The 16479-nt window shown below is 64.1% G+C and overlaps 1 protein-coding gene across 1 annotated transcript in view; it reads right to left on the bottom strand.

The window, feature by feature from the left end:
- The window catches only part of BAHCC1 (BAH domain and coiled-coil containing 1), a 56775-nt gene that overhangs the window by 16436 nt on the left and 23860 nt on the right, over window positions 1-16479 (bottom strand). The window contains 9 exon segments of the mRNA XM_036837131.1: window positions 670-1506; window positions 2584-2746; window positions 2748-2915; window positions 3094-3299; window positions 3544-3702; window positions 3855-4063; window positions 4397-4505; window positions 4799-6544; window positions 9812-9934. Coding sequence (XP_036693026.1) covers window positions 670-1506; window positions 2584-2746; window positions 2748-2915; window positions 3094-3299; window positions 3544-3702; window positions 3855-4063; window positions 4397-4505; window positions 4799-6544; window positions 9812-9934 — 3720 coding nt within the window.

The following is a 16479-nucleotide window of genomic DNA, read 5'->3' as shown; positions in this document are numbered from 1 at the left end:
AGTGCTAGAGAGGCCTAAGCAAACGCCTGGCCCTTGGGCTCTGGTCCGAGTCAGGGCGGCACCAGCCCTGGGCTGGCACCCTGGGGCCCTTGGGCGGGGTGCAGGGAGGCCAGGAGCATCTTGTCACACAGGTCAGCCCCAAGGCCTAGTGAGGCTGAGGGGGACGTGGGGGGTGCCACCTCCCCGGGGCCTGGGAGGCAAGGGCTGCCACATCCTGAGCTGGGCCCCGTGCAGGCTAGGTTCGGAAGCTGCAGAACCCAAGGAGGTGAAAGCTTATAGCAAGAGCGCCATCTTTCCTACCCGCTTCCTGGCTGTGAGCCCGTAGTTTAGTGACCTGACCCCCCACCCCCACCCCCACCCCTGTGGGCCTTGGCATCCTTGTGTGTAAACTGGAGACACCCTCAAGCCCCTTCAGGGCATCGTGAATATCCACAGCCACCTTTCTGACACCATCCTCAGGGTGCAGTCTTGGCCCTGAGGCCCTACCCCATGGCTCATCCTGCAGCCAGGGGTGGGGGTAACACCGTGTGGGCACACCTGCCTGGTTTCCTGACAAGGGGCCACATTGTGGGGACAACGGAGCAGGGCTGAAGGCCACTGTCTGGCCGGCTGACCCTGAGCCTATGCCCAAGGGTCCAGCTCCTGGGGCTCCGGAGGGATGGGGCTTACCTTGCAGGTCTGGCTCAGTCCTCTGCTGCTGGATTTCCAGGTCGGCCAGCTCGCTGAGCAGGGCAATGCCATGAATCCCTGAGCTACGGGGCAGGGGAGCTGTGCTGGGTGGCCCAGGGACAGTGGGGGGCTGAGGGTCCAGTGGGCTGACAGCGGGCAGATCCCCCAGGTTGATGGTGGCTGCCACCAGGGCGTCCAGACCCGGCAGCTCCCTGGGCGGCTGGCTGTTGTCGGGAGTCAACCCCCAGTCCTCCTCCTCCTCCTCCTCCAGCTCGGCCTCCTTGAACCTGGCCGCCTCCTCTGCCTCTGCTTCTGCGGGGGGCTGCTGCTTGCCCGGCTTGGCCTGATCCAGGGCACCCAGGCTCCTTGCTTGCTGCTCCATGGCCTGGGGGCTGGCCCCCAACGAGGGCCCCTGCTCTCCCTCCTCCCGCCCCTCCTCTGTGGTCCTCTCCTCTTGGGCCCCTCCCTGAGTAGAATCAGCCTGGCCAGTGGCCTCAGGGCCCCCTCCCTCGAGGAGGGCCCCGCACCGCAGTTCTCGCAGCCCCTCCAGTGGGCTGGGGTCCGCTGCCTTCCCCGGGGGTCCCCGCTCGGCAGGGTGGGGGTGTGCGGCAAGGTCCTGGGTGGCCTCCCTGGCCCCTGAGGGCAGCCCAGGCTCCTCCAGGTTCTGGGGGCTGTGTGGGCCCAGCTCCCCGGGTGGGAACGTCCTGGCCAGCTCAGGCTGGGCCCCCGGCGGGGCGGTTTGCATAGTTTCGGGGTCCGAGAGGTCAGATGAGTGCACAATGCGGGGCAGGGAGAAGCCCGAGCCGGCCGCAGGGCACGTGTATCCGGGAGGCAGGTCTGCAAAAGAGGGCGTTGTCAGGAGAGAGCAGCTGGGGGTGAGGGTGACCTCAGACACCTCAGACCCACACCTGGCGGGGAGGGTCCCCAGCCAACCCTCTGCCTGTGATATGTGTGAGGCAGGAACGGGGACGTGGTATGTTGAGGGGGGCAGCAGGGGAGCACCGGGTGCAAGAGGGGAAGCCCCCAGGCCCTCCTCCTTGGCCAGGACAGCTGTGCGTTCCCCAGCTCCCGCCACTGCCTCGGCGGGGGGGGGGGGTGTCCATGGGGGTCCCTGGAGGCCATCTCTGGTATGTGTGGTGTGGCTAACCAGAAAAGGGGGATTTTAAAACAAGATACTTGAATCAGGGCTTTCCCTGAACCAGAACTGAGCTGGCAGCCTGTCGGAGGCATTATGCCCCATTAACTACAATAAAAGAAAAAAAAAAGGAAAAAAACTCTAAAAAAAAAACCCAACAACCTCGGATGGCTTCAGCCTCCTTCTTGTGGAACTGGGACGAATTTTATGTTCGCCACACGGGCTTCCAGTGTACACTCTCAGCCTAATTCAGAGAGAATCAAATAGCTGTGGAGGAGCTGGGGGGCGGAGGGTGGGAGGGCGGCTGCAGAGGCCGAGGCCGGGCCTGGACCCTCCACCACAGACTGCCTCTCCTTGCCTTGGGCCCAAGTGGTGGCATTTCGGGCCCTGACAGTGGGACAAGCTCCCTTGCCCAGATTCGTGGCTGCTGCCCTGTGGTCCTGCCACCGTCCCCGGCAGGCCAGGCGCTTCCTTATCCACAAGGCTCCAGTGCCAGCCGGCTGGGCCTGACCTTCATCCTGCCCCATCTGCCAGGGGCGGGGGCCCTGAGTGCCTCCCCTTGGGTCCCCCAGAAGGATTGTGGAGAAGAAGGAAGAGAAAGAGCAGGGGGACAGGCGACCTTGCCCCAGGCGCTATCGGGGGGACTGGGTCGGTGAGGGCATCCCTGAAGGTGCCAAGCCAGGCAGCCCTGCCCCCCATTCAGCTCTGCCCACCAGACAGGTGACAGGCCTGAGTGGAGGGGGGCAGGCCAAGGCCAGCCCAGTGCCGCCCGATCTCACCTGGTTCCAACGTGTTGAGGTCGGCTCCGGGCCGCTGGCCCTCCCCACTCTTCTCCTCGGCGCTGGGCAGCTTGGAGCCTGGCCCGGGGCTGCCGGTGGGGCAGACGGATAAAGTGCACGGGGCGCCGGGATGCGGCGGTGGTGTAGGGCAGCTGGCGGGGGGGCTTCGGGGCGGGAGAGTGGCAGCAGGGTGACAGCTTGGCAGGGCCTGTGGTGGCGGGTGAGGGGGTGCCCTTGGCCGTGGGGGTTAAGGCAACTGGCTTGTGGGTGGACTTCAAGGCCTTCTCCTGGGCGGGCTCCTCTAGCTCCAGGTGGTGGTCCTCAGGCTTCTGCTGTTGGGTTGGGGCAGAGGCTCAGCCCGGCTGGGCCCCCTGCTCAGGGCATCACATCAGTGTGGGGCAGGGGTGGGGGGAGTGTGCAGTGGGGACTCCTGGGCCAGGCCAGGTGGCAGCAGAGAGGCAGCCAGCAGTGCCCTGGGTCCCAGCTGGGCGTGGCCGAGGGGGCAGGTACCTGGAATTGGGTGGCCCGCTGCAGCTCCAGAGCCTGAGTGGCCCGCTGCTGCTGCTGCTGCTGCTGCTGCAGGGCGTAGAGCTCCTGCTGCCGTAGGAACTGGGACCGCGAGTAGACGGGGAGCTGGCCTGGGTGCTGCATGTGGGAGGCAGGGCCCCGGCCCCCGTACATGGGGGGCCACAGGGAAGCCTGGTCCATGACATCAGCTGTGGGCCGGGCCAAAGGAGTCGTCAGCCCCGGCGGGGACAGGGCGCTGGGCTGCATCCCAGCCACCGAGCTGACCTCTGCCAGCCCTCACCTCCCGCTCGACCGCCTCGCACCTGCCTCCCGGGCTCTGGCCGGGTGCCTGCCTCCCTGTCCCTTCCCCAACCCCCATGGGGGGCTGCTCCCTTCCTCAGACCCACTTCTGACACCCGCACATGCAAACAGCCTGGCCCGGGAGGCCCTTACCAAGCGCATGGGGGGCGGCGTGGGGCGTGGGCTCAGAAGGCAGGATGACGAGCTGTGTGGGGGCGTCCTGGGAGAGGGGGAAGACGGGGGGCATGGAGCCGGGCACGGACGCAGGGAAGCCGGGGGGCAGGTTCTGGTGCAGGGCAGGATGCCCGAGGCCTGGGGAGACAGGGCACTGAGGTCAGGCAGTGCGGGGCAGGAAGCAGGGCTCCAGGCTGAGGGCTGTCAGTCCCAGGCCAGCAATGACCACCACGCCCGGCCAGGACTCTTGTCCTGCCCCATGCACCCCTACCTGCCCTCAGAGCACTGACCGTAGGAATGTCCCCCCATCCACAGGGAGGGGCTGCGGGTGCGGGGCAGCCAGGGGGGGTGGGCAGGGTGGGGATGGGGGGCCGGGTCCCCGCCCAGCTGGCTGCTCTGCAGGGAGGAGCCCCCGGCGATCATGAGATGGGGGGCCAGGTCTCCAGGGCAGCCGCTTGACGGGTGGATCCGGGCGAACTCCACGAGGTCCTTGCTGTCCCTGTACGTCACGGGGGATGGGTGGGGGCTCAGCACAGCTGCCACCCCTGGCCCAGCTCCTCCACCTCACCCCTCGGGGTCACGCTCAGCGCCAGTATCTGTCCCAGCAGCGGTCCCCCAGCACAGGGGGAGTTAGCAGAGGAGGGAGGGGGAGTTAGCAGAACTCCCTCCAACAGGGACAGAAACCCCAGCAAAGCCTGGGGTGGGTGCACAGCTGTGCCCGAGACAGGCCACAAAACCTGACACAGCGGCCACTTAATCCCACACGGCACTATCGGCTGAGCCCAGAGGTGCGGCCCGGACCCCACCCCGAAGGCTGCAGCCCGGTTCTTACTGCAGCAGCAGCTCACGGCCGGCGAGCCCCAGGCGGTCCTCACACAGGCGCACCCTTTCCTCCTCGGCCTCCAGGTCCAGAGCGTGGGTGGAGCGGGGCCCACTGCCAGCTGCACAGGTTAGAGATGGTAGAAAGGGGTGAGGGTTGGGGCGGCCGGGAGCCAGCAGCTAAAGCAAGCAGGAACCCTACTTCGAGCCGGGGGGCTGACGAACTAAGAGAGGGTCTCCTGCCCCATGGGCCTCACAGGGGAGGGGCAGGGCAGGGCAGCCCTGGGAGGGCCTGGAGACATGGGGAGGTGATGGGCACAAAGGCCCAGGGCCCAGCCCTGGGAGCCTCAGGTGCGTGGATGAGGGCAGGTCAGCAACACGGCCCCACGCCTCCCTCTCTGTGGAGGGGCCATACCTTTGAAGGCGGGGGCTGCCCGGCCCTGCCGCCCTGTGTTGGCACTGTAGGCTGACTCCGCCCGGCTCACCGTGTCCTTCTGCCGGGCCAAGGCCACCGCAATGCCCACAGGCGGCTGCCGCACCTCCCCATCGCCATGCGGAGCGTCGTGCTCTCGGCTTCGGGCACAGTCGGGCCTTTCCACGTCGCCAGGGGCCTGGCCCGTGCCCTTGGAGGCTGGGAACTTCCCGTCCTGCTGGGCACAGCTGGCCTTCAGGCCCCCCAGGCCCACAAAGGGCACCTTCTGGCCAACGACCAGTGCTTGGTTGCTGTACTTGAGCAGGTTCTTCATGGCCGAGACCTCGTCAGGCGGGGCAGGCAGGTCCTGAGGCAGGAGGGCGGCCTGCTGCAGGGTGCCGCCAAAGGGGTCCAGGTAGGCGCCAGCCTTGCACTCCTCGCTAATGGCCACGGTGGCCCCCTGGCCCGACTGGACACTCCACGGGGGCGGGGGCGGCCCGCCGTAGCCCAGAGACGCCAGCTCCAGAGACTTGCGCTTGGCCTCGGCCCCGCTGCTCCCCGGCTCTACCTCGGGGCCCACCGAGTGCTGCTGATGCCGGATGCGAGCCACCTTCTGGGCCCCGGGGGCACCCACAGGGGTCTCCTTGCTGGCAGTCTTGTCTAAAGTGCAGCAGGCCTGGGTGACTTTCCCGCCCAACGGGTCCTGGTGACTTGGCCGGGCACAGTCCTGTGAGGGGGCGGGTAACTCAAAGTAGCCGCTTTTGTCCAGACCTGCTTTGGGGAGCCCCGGGAAGGGGGCCTCAGGGCCTGCGCCGTCCAGGTACTCCAGGCCCTTCAGCCGGGGGTTGAGGGCCGCCTCGAAGCTCCCGGGCCGCCGCTCGCCCTTGCCGTCGGCCTTCAGGTGGGCATAGGAGACCCCATAAAGCGCAGCATGGTCAGGCGCTGCAGCTCCATCCAGGTGCCGGTCCTTGCCCTCACCCGCCACGGCACAGGCCTCAGCCACCTGGAAGGGGCGGCTCTTGTCGGCCAGGTGTCCCACGGAAGGCACGAAGGTGGGCCCGCTGGCCTTCGGGTCCCGGGGGACTTTGTCCTGCAGGGGGCAGAGCCCGTCCGGGCCCCCATGCAGCTGCAGACAGGGGAAGGAGCCGGTGGCCGTGCTGAGGGGTGGGGGCGGCCCGGCGGGCAGGCCAGACGGCACCGTGTAGGGCACGGCGTGGTGCAGCATCTGCCTCCGCTCCAGGCACTCGCCGAAGGCTGGCCCAGGCTCCACGGGGCCGGCTGCCTCCTTGGTGCAGCGTCCAGAGGCCGGCACGCCCACACCCGGCCGCCCCAGCATGCCCCCCGCGCAGCTGGCCAGCGCAGACCTGCCCAGCTCACCGTCGAGCACCTTGGTGTTGAGAAGGCAGGAGGCCAGGTGTTTGGGGCGCCCCTCGCAGGCACCCCGGGCCACGCCACCCTCCTTGCAGTGCGAGTCCCCCGGTACGGGCAGCACCAGCTTGTGCCGCCCCCTGATGAGGTCCTCCTCCACCGCCAGCCGCTCCTTGCCCTCGGCTGCCTTGCCGGCTTTCTCTTTGCCCATGAGGAAGCGGTCGAGCTCCTTGGCGCCCTTCTGCAGGTGGCCGGCCTCGCCCCGGTCGCGGCTGCAGGAGCCGATGGGGTGGCCGGGGGCGGCCCGGGCCACGCTGGGGAAGTTGTGGTTGGCGGGCAGGAGTGTGGGCTGGGGCGGCAGGTTGCGCAGGTAGAAGTTATCTGTGTGCCGAGAGAGCTGAGGTCACCGGGAAGCCTGGGGCAGGGGCTGGAGGGCTCAGTGCCCCCAAGACACTGTGCCAGGTGCCTCCCCACTGCCAGCTGACACTGACCCACTGGTACTTTCTGAGGAAGGTTTATAATTGTAAAATACACGTGATGTAAACATCACCACTTTAACCATTTTTAAGTGTGCTGTTCAGTGGTAATTAGTACACTTGTGTGATGCAGCCTTCACCACTGTCCATCTCCAGAATACTTCATCGTCCCAATCTGAAGCTCTGTCCCCATTAAACACTGACTCCCCATGCCCCAGAGGTTCTGACTTATGTTCAGCCCCTAGGAGATGGGAGCTGCAAAGAGCCCAGCCCCTGTGCCCAGCTGTACCCGTGGAGATTAGTGAAGGGAAGGCAGGAGCGGGTGGCAGTGTGCCCTGACCAGAGCCAGGGGGTGAGGTCTGGGGCCACGGGCATCTCCCCCAACCCCACATGATGCTGGGGGAGTGTAAACTGGTTGAGTCTTTACAAACAGCCGTCAGAACCTTAAAAGCTACGGAGGCTGTGGGCTCATAGTTGGGGAATGGCTAAGTGGAGAGCATGTGGTGTGATGTGGTCACTACACAGCTCAGGATGCCCAGCCACGTGGAGACTTGCCTGAGAGACGCCCCTGCAAGCAGGACCGTGCACTGTGGACAGCAAAGTGGACAGCATTTAGTAGCCGCCTGTAAGTGCTAAGACCCCCAGGAGGAAGTGAGGCCCAGGGCAGATATGTGTCTGAGAATGGGCCGGGTGTGAAGGACCCGGCCCACCTACCTCCTGAATACCCTGGGAGGCCCCCAGCCAGGCTGGGGGGCTAGGATGATCATTTAAAGAAAGGAAAATGGTCCCAGATGGCCGTCCCCACCTAGTCCACTATGGGCTCTCAATGCCTCTGCAGCTCTGGGCCCATCCAGCTTGGGTGGGTGGTAGGTGTACCCCCAGCTCCCTGCGCTGGGCCATGGCTTGCTGTCCAGACTGGGCCCTCAACCTGGGGTGCCTTGCTCTCTACCTGGGTCCCCAGCCAGCCCTGGGGACACCCACAGCTCCCTAAGCCTGTCTCTGGGGACCCTGGGGGGCCAACCCCGTCTACACCCAGCTGGTGTGGGGCAGGGCAGCCACCCTGGATGGTGTGGAGCAGAGAGGGAACAAAAGAAACATTTGCAACTTGTAAAACTGTCCTGAGTCATGTAAATTACTTGTCAATTTCCTGCTAATTAAAGCAAGGGGGAAGAGTGTAGCTAAACCTAATTAGCTCAATTTCCAAAACCAAAGTGTTCTTGGGTGGGGCTCCACCACAACACTGTGAAAGCCGGAGGCCACCAGCCAGTGCTCCTGGAAGCCAGTGGCCCACACCCTGGAGGGGGTCCCTAGCTCTGGGTCGGATTTCTGAGGCTGGGACCACCTGTCTGCTCCTGACAAGCACTGTCAAAATAGCAGCACACAGTTGGGGCTGATGTGGGAGTTTGAGGTACTCAGCCAGAGGCCTGCAGGGGGCTGTCCTCTGGGCAGCAGTGCACCTGGCCTCCAACCCCGAGGAGACTTGGTTCCCTGGGAGTGTCCAGCGTCTGTCCATACCCTTGATGGGGATGGAAAGCTCTCCTGGCCCTGTCTGTAGGCAGGGTCTTGCACCAATCAAAGCTGGCCAGCCCTGGGCTGGGCCAAGGCCTTCCATAGCTTCCACTGCCCTGCCTGAACAAAGATGCAAGATGGGCTCCAGGACACAGACAAGCTGAGGTCACAGAGTGGGAGGCTGTGAGGAGAAGGGGCTGGGGACGGTGGTGGAAGGGCAGGAGGGCTGGCCACAGGCCCGCCCCCAACCTGCCTCGCAGGGTCACCTCTCTGGGGTCCCCTTCCTTCCGTGAGACCCTTCAGGACTCTCTCCTGCTTAGCTGCTGCCACCTGAAGCCTACCCCCACTCAGAGCCCTGATCTTGGGGCTCCTTGGGCTCCCCGGAGCTGCTTCTGTCCTTATCCACCCTCCTTACCCGGGTGGTCCCTCTCCTTGGGCTGGGTCAACCTCTTAACCCTCCCCTCTGGCACTGACCCCCCACCATGAATGTCCAGCCACCCCCTGGGAAGGCAGGTCCCCCAGTCCCTCTGCATGGAAGCTGAACTCACCCCTCCCCTCTGAACTGCTCCTCTGCAGGTGCGCCGCCCTCCTACAGCCTGGGCCATAAATGGGGGGTTATCTGGGACCTCCCTGACCCTCATGCCCATTCCAGGTCTCCCATGAGACCCCATGTCCCCATTCAAGTCCGTTATTTGTCATCTAAACACAGTAACTAACCCAAAAGTCTCTCTGCCCCAGCTTCTTGGGCACCACCCCCGGAAGATCTTCATAAAATGCAAACGAGACGTCACCCCACCAAGAAAAATCCTGGAGACAGGGCACCAAGGCCTCAGGCCACTCCCCACACCTGTCTCATCTCCAGGTGGCTACATCTCCCACAGGCTCCTTGAGGCTGGGCCTTTGCACGCAGATGTGTGTGTGTGTGTGCATGGCGTGAGCATGCCCTCCTGACGGAATGCCCCCCCCATGGCTCCACCAACTCCGCCTTCTCATCAGCAAAGCCTCAACCTCAGCATCCCCTCTCCAGAGACACCTCCTGCCAACAGGGTAGGAGACGTTCCTCTGTCTGCTGGGGGCACACTATTGGCCCCCTTCCCTGCTGCTGCCCCCAACCCCCTGCCACCCCTCCCCTGCCCTGTCTTGACCTCAGGCCCTGGTGTGTGGTGGGGCCTGGGCCTCATGTTGCCTAGCTCGGTGAGGCAGGAAGTACAGGCTTCTGGGGGCTTCCCTACCCCCCCCCCGATGTCCCTGGAACGCCTGAGCTGCTGGGGCGGGGCGGGGGGTGCTACAGCGCAAGGCCAGGTGCTGAGGGACGTGGGTGCCACCCCTCAGGGCCACGGTTGTTTGCGATGCTTCCATCTGAGCCATGAGAGCTCAGGGAGCATGGCTCTGTTTTTAGCGAGCTCGCCTGACCCCGGCATGTAACCTGCTACTGGGCTGTGGTCCTGGGCCCCGCAGTTCAGTCTCCAGGGTCCTGAGAAGCAGGCCCACCCTCCTCCAGCCCCTATCCCTGCCGTGGCCTGAGACCTGGAGGTGAGGGTTCACCCAGGCTGGCCACCTTTACCTGGCACCCCAGAAGCCCCCAGCTCTGCCCTCCACCCCTCCAGGATGACCTGTGCCCCAGGCCCCACGCGATCCCTCACGGCCCCACGCCGGCACTTGCCTTTTTGGGTTCCATAGAAACGATGTTGCCCATAGAGAACATTGCTGTTTCCATGGTGATCCAAGTGGCTCATGGGTAGGAAGGTGGATGCCAGACTCCCTGAAAATCTGGGGTACCCTGGAGCTAGAGAAGCAAGGAGACAGCTGTAGAGGCACCTCCAGGCCCCAGGCTCACACCCGCCTTGACCCCAGGGAGGTGAGAAGCTGGCGGGTGGCCCGGGAGCGACGCCCTGTGGAGCCCGGTGCGCGCAGCCCACCGGTGGGAAATCAACCCATCAATACATCATATTAACTCTGACTCGACTAATACCATCCCTCCGGTGTGGCACAAATTGAATTGCTGATGGGCTGGGGAGAGAGTGGAGGATGGAGGAGGGAGCCTTTGATTTCTCACCCAGCAGCACTTAGCAGTGCGGGAGCTTTGAGGCAGGGCAACAAAAGGGGCTCTGGAGAGCGTCTTGGGAGGAGGGAGACACGGTGGTCACATGCAGTGGACAGAGGCCCTTGCAGCCCTGGCTGAGCTTCTGGCCAGGAGGGGCAGGGCTGGACACCACCTGGGCCTGCACCATCCATAGCCGCCAGGTGAGCAAGCAGCTCTGGGGTCAGTGACCCACACCCTGGGGCTGACTTAGTTGGGTGTGACAGGCTTCTGCCTTGCTGGAGGCCACAGGTATGGGGCTCTCCAGCAGCCGAGCCTCCTCTGTGCTCTGAGATCTGCACAAGGAGCTGGTCTCCAGCCGTGGCAGCATCGCCCCCAGGAGAGTTCCCTGCATTGGTCCCCAGCCTGAGACCCTCCCTGGAGCTTCCCAGTCACGTCAAGCAGGCCCCTCTCTGTCCCTCTGAGGGGCCTGGACTGTCCTCCTGGCCTGGCCCTGCCCAGCACAGGAACACCAGCCACACCCTGGACCTCGCTCTGGCCACCTGGGACACACACCCTGCCCCCCAGAAGGGATGAAGACAGACAGAAGTAACACTTGGCCGGGGAGGCCCATCCAGGCACTGGAATCCTGGCCAGGCACATCCAGGGGAGGTGTGTCTGCTGGATGCCCAGGGCTACCAGCCACTTGCAATGTGGCTCCTCACAGCTGGTCCTTCCCCACCAGGCCCAGCAGTGAGGGGCGGGGGTGGGCGGAGGGCCTGCAGCTGGCATGGCTGAGTCGGTTGGGCTGGGGTGGGCAGGACGCTGTCTTACTCCAAAACTCATGCTTTGAGCTAATGTTCTGAACATTTTTCCCATGGAAAATGAGTCCCAGAAGAGTCTGTCTTGGGGACCCCATGATTGTCCCAAGAGTGACCGGCTGCTGGGAGCGGCTTCCCACCTGACTTCTGGGGCTCCTGGGCTTTGACGAGGGAGTAGGAATCACCGGGTCTCCCCAGGGAGCAGTGGCCTCAGGGACAGGGAGAGGGAGGGGCTGGAGCAGGGCCCTGAGGCAGCAGTCCCCGCGGGGAAGGCACGGGTCGCAGGGCAAGCGTTTGAACAAGGTCATAACTGTGCCTTGAAACAAGGGAGCTGCGAGCCCCATGCCTGGGGAGCAGGGGTGCCAGCACCCCATTTGGTGCGTCGTGATGAAGTTACGGACGAGCCTGAGTCAGGGGGCTCCGTGTGATCCTGCTCATTAGCTGTTTGCCAAACTCCTCTTAGGACAGAAACCCTTTGCTGTTTCAGTGGAACTCCTTGTGGCAACTCGTGGCCGCACGCTCTGCTCCACTCCACAGAATACACGAGACAAACACCTTTCCAGAAGGGGAGGCTCAGAGCCATAGGACAGACCTCCAGGCCCCTAGGCCCCCAGAGGCCCGGAGGCTGGCCTGCCATGTTGCTGCAGCTGTTGAGATGGAGAGTGAAGGCCGGCTCTGTCTCAGCACTGGGGGCATCTGTGGGGGCATGGGGGGCAGCCCTGGAGCTCACCGTGAGTATGGGGGCGCCCAGGAGGCCCCTTGGCAGGTCTGAGGCTGAGGGGGAGCTATGCCAGCGTGGGTGGGGCTGTGGAACCCAGCTCAGAGGTAGGGATGGCCGAGGAGCCGCAGGAGTACCACTCAGAATGGGAAATGGGCAGGCATCAAACAGGGACAGTCTGGGATGCCCCAGGATCAAGGCCCCCAGTCCAAATGGCGCACCCCGCACCCTGATCCTGGCAGCCCCCTCGGCAGTAGCCCCTGTTCAGCCCTAATGACGCAGCGTCATGTTCTCTGGCCCAGGGGGTCTGAGGTCAAGCTGTGGAACACTAACCCCAAGAGGTGCTCCACGCAGAACACGGCCCATGCCAGCCCCATTTGGAGGCTCTCCACCAGCATGCACGTTGTGAAAGCTCTGAGAAGTCCCAAGACGTCTCCCCACTGGGGGCTCACATCCAGGCCCATCTGAGGACTCAGGGAAGGTGCCCTCCGCCCCCCAGGCCTGTCCCCCTGCAGCCCCCTCCTGCGAGGGCACGGCTGAGTTCGGAGAGCCTGGCCAACTGGCCTGGTTTGTGTGCAGAGACACATCTGGAGCAGATGTTCCCTAGATTAAACGCAGCTCCTGGAAGACTTGACAAAAGCCGAGAGCCGGACGGGGGTGGGGGCGGGCCGGGGCAGGGGGGCAGAGGCCTGTGTGTGTAGTATGGGGAGTGGTTAAACCACCACAGCTGTCCCCCTTTAATTGGCTGCTGTTAAATGTTTTACGGGGCCTCGTTTTGGTAAACAGAAGTCTGTAAATTCCTCCTTCCCAGACGCCGTTTCCCAGGCACAGACCCCCGTGACCCCTCGGGAGGTCTGGGCCTCCCGCCCACCCGCCCTCCGGGGAGCAGGCATTCAACTGGCCAAGTGGTGGGCTCCTTCCTGCCGCACCCTTTGGGGGCAGTGGGAGGGCGATGGCCACGCACGTCCTTCCACTTCTGACCCTGAGATGGTGGCCAGGGATGAAGGGACAGAAATCTACCAGGGGCCCTTCCCCCATCTCCAGCCTGCCTGAAGCCCCACCCTCTGGGACCCCAGAAGGGGAATTAAGGTTCAGGGAGGAAGGAGGGAGCAGCTGGGGGAGACGGAAGAAGAAGCAGAGGGGGCATGGGCCAGGGCTGAGTGGGGCGGCCGGGGCGAGTGTGAGGAAAGAGGCCCGGACGGGTGGGTATCTGGGGTGGGGAGCAGAGAGGGAGGAAGGGGAGAAGTCCTTCCAGCCCAGCCACAGAAAGGACCCTTTCTTTTCCCAACAAGACTGTACTCTCTGAACTGAAGAAGAAAATAAAAAATGATTTCCATGAATCAGAGCAGCTGTTCTGAAACAAGAAGCCAGAAGCCAGAAGCCAGCGCCGCTGCGTCCAGCCTGGGAGATGCCTGGTTCTCGAAGGGACTTCGGCAGAGGAGAATGTGGTGGTAGTGCGGGGCTCTGGAGAGGGCTCAGGGAGCAGGGGATGGGTGTCAGAGTTCCTCTACCCAGCACTCTTTCAGGGGTGGTGTGGTCCAGAACCCCCTCATTCCTAGGCCCTCACACCCCCTGAGGTTGGGCTACTGTGATCACCCCAACTGACACGCGAGCCCACGCTGTATCCCTGGGCCCCGCTGCCCTCGGAGCCCTGGAGGCCCCTGGTGAGCTCTGGGGAGAGGCCCTGGGCCTCAGGGGACACCTCACTGAGGATGCCCCCCATCCTGGCCCCACGCTCTGAGTCGCCAGGAGACAACCCAATCCTGTGACACAAGTGGCAACGGAGGACAAAAGGTTGACGCCATCAGCACCTAATGAGGTGCAATGAAGTAGAAGCAGTCTTGAACTGGGCAGGGGCAGCACAGACCAGGTCCTTGGGCTGCTGGGACACCCCGGCACCCCGCCCACAGCATCCCTCGGGGCCTTTGCTGGCCACATCCAGGAAGGTCAGGGGTGTTGGTGGGAAGTGTGCTAAGTGGGTACGAGGAGAGGGGTCAGCGGGCAGCCTGCCCCTGGTGGGGGCTGCCCAGAGGACAGGGTCTGAAGGACAGAGGAGTGAGAAGGAGGGTGGGGACGCTTTACAGGGGAAATAGGTGAGGGGGGCCGTGGGGGGGGTGGGGCTCCTCTTATCCGCCCCCCCAGAGAAGGGGTGGGTGCCTGGGAGGACCCAAGGCCCACTGCAAGCCTCTCAGATGGAGAGGAAGGAAGGGCAGCCTCAGCATCCCCACATCTGCCCTCCTCTTCTGGTGGGGTCAGTCCCCACCCCACCTGCACAGCACCTCACCTCTCCTGGGTTTTGCTGTAGAACTTTCCCAGCAGCCCAAGGTGCCCCCAAGACCCCACCTGCCCCAGGCCAGGCCCAGAACCTCCTCTTCTTACCAAGGCTGGGGAGGTGGCAACACTTCCCCAAGGCCCTTGCAGGGTCCACCCTCCTGGGGGAAGTTGCTGCTCTTGCATCCCTCAGAAGGCTATGGTGGGAGTGCTCCTGGCCAAGTCCTGGCGGAGGGGTGCATGGCCAGCCAACAGAGGACCAGAATCCCCTTGGGGGGGGATCAGGGGACCTCCCACCACAGGGTCCCTCGAGACCCCCAACCCCAGGCCCACAGAGCTCAGTGCAGACACTGCAGGCTTAGCAAACTCTTCCAGGGGTCTGACGCACAGGGCTCTAATCACCCCCATGCTACCAGGGTCCTGCCCCAGCTCCCTGCTGGCTGTCCACACACCCACGAGGGCAAGGCCTTCTGCAACGGACGCCCCCTGCCCCCCATGCCACCTTGACAAAGGTATTGCCACCTCCCTGGAGGCTCAAGTTGCTAGAAAGTTCTCCCCACCACTGAGCCCTGAGTTAAGGCCAGGGGCTGCCAGAAAGGTTCTGGCATCAGGTCCGAAGGGCAGCTGCCTGCAACATGACTGGCTGAGCCCCCAACCTCTGGGGCCAGGAACCATCCTTTTACATAGCCAGCCATACTGGGCAGGCTCTGGGAAACCCGGATCGGACCATCTCAACTACCCATCTCCTCTGGGTCAGGGCCACCCTCCAGGGCTCAGCAGAGGCGAAAGCCTCTCTGGATAGAGCACCACCAGACCACGCCATCCCCCCACCCGTGTCCTGCCAGCCCTGACAGATCCCATCCTTTCTCTACCCACAGCAATCCCCACAGACACCTAGGCAAACCACTCTTGCTCCTGGGGCCCCGCACACTCCTGTCATTTTGAATTCTGCCACACGTGCCAGGCTAGGGGCCCCGACCCAATGCCCAACACTAACTGGGTGCTGGCTCTCTCCCATGTGACACCCCTTTCACTCAGGGTGCCAATGGGTTTCGACTGTGGTGTGAAAGACTACTAAACGATAGTGACCACCCAGAATGCTGGATTAAGAAGGATTCTGAGGCTGCATCCACATGCAGTTTAGAAAGTGCTACGATTGACTAATAATGTCTGCCCTGGGTACAGGAGGGGCATTGGCAGCAAGTTGGGAGGATGCTTGCCACCACCCCTGCTCTAGTATCTGAAGGGGGTAACCTTGCAACAGCCCCCTCCCCATGTCCTCCCTGTTCCTTGCCAAACACTCCAGCTTCTGTCCATAAGCCCCCTCAGGCTCACACTCAGTGGTCAGAACCCGTGGGTGTCCAGGCTGTGCATCAAAGTGCAGCTCCCGGGATCAACCACCCTGGGCTTTGCTGGGAGGAGCCTAGTGAGACCCCTTCTGGGGCTGAAGGTGGCTTTGGAAGCTGGGCCCCTCAGGGAGTGGCCAGGCCTCAGCCTCTCGCAGCTGGGGGCTGGGGTGGGGGCCTGAGGGTGGCACAGGATGATTCCTGTTCCACTCCATCCCATCAGAGTTGGCCCACCATGCACACACACTGACCCTCAGTCACCCCAGGTTTGGGCCTGGCAGCCTCGGTCTGTTCCCAGGCCGGGAGGAGTGGCTCAGAGCCGGGGGAAGGTGCCAGGCTGCCGCGGGCACCTCTGGAACAAAAGCAGCGGGCAGCTAGCCCAGGAGCCAGGCGGTTGTGGACAGTCCTGGGCTCCTGGCACGTGCTGCGCAGGGAGAAGCTGGGCTCAGGCCGCACAGAGCAGAGATGCAGGGCTCGGCAGCGGCCCCTGCGAGGGAGCAGGGCCTGCGGGCTGGGGAGGGCTGGGGCCCAGGGCTCGCTGCAGGACTAAAGCTGGAGAAGATGACAGACTCCCAGAGCTTGGGGCTGGGAACAAGCTGGCATGACCCTCCCAAACCCTCACGAACACCCCACTCAGCAGCTCTGACTGCCAGGGAGCTCAGCTGGAGGGAACCCTTACGCCGCCCCTCCCCAGACCTCCTGCCCCTGGCTCCGCACCCTGCCTTCTTGCGCACTCCAAGCCCCGCCTCCCCCCCACCACCACCACGGGGTGTCTAAGACACGGGGCTTGGGGCCACAGGAACAATGCAAGCCAGCCCCACACCCAGATGTGACACCAGGCCTCTCCCCAGCCCTGTTAGACCCAGGGCTGCCCACACACACCCCTGCTGCAAATGTCAGCCCAGGAAGGCACCAAGGCCCCCGGCCCAGCAGTGGACAGTTGCTACAGGGGACCTGCAAGGACAGAGGGGTCACTGGAGGCTGGGACCCTGATGAGGAGGCGGGCTGAGGCAAGGCTAAGTGAGGGGACAAGGTCACAGGGAGGGGGCAGGGAGGGCTGGCCCGAGAAGGCTCTGGAGGGGGTCAGAGGTCCAGACGGGACAGGCCTCCTTCTGGCTAAGATGAAGCTGGCGGGAGAGGGCCTGTCTGGCAGGG

Source organism: Balaenoptera musculus, chromosome 20 (assembly GCF_009873245.2).
Source record: "Balaenoptera musculus isolate JJ_BM4_2016_0621 chromosome 20, mBalMus1.pri.v3, whole genome shotgun sequence".
NCBI lineage: Eukaryota > Metazoa > Chordata > Mammalia > Artiodactyla > Balaenopteridae > Balaenoptera > Balaenoptera musculus.
This window is presented reverse-complemented; position numbering and strand designations above follow the sequence as displayed.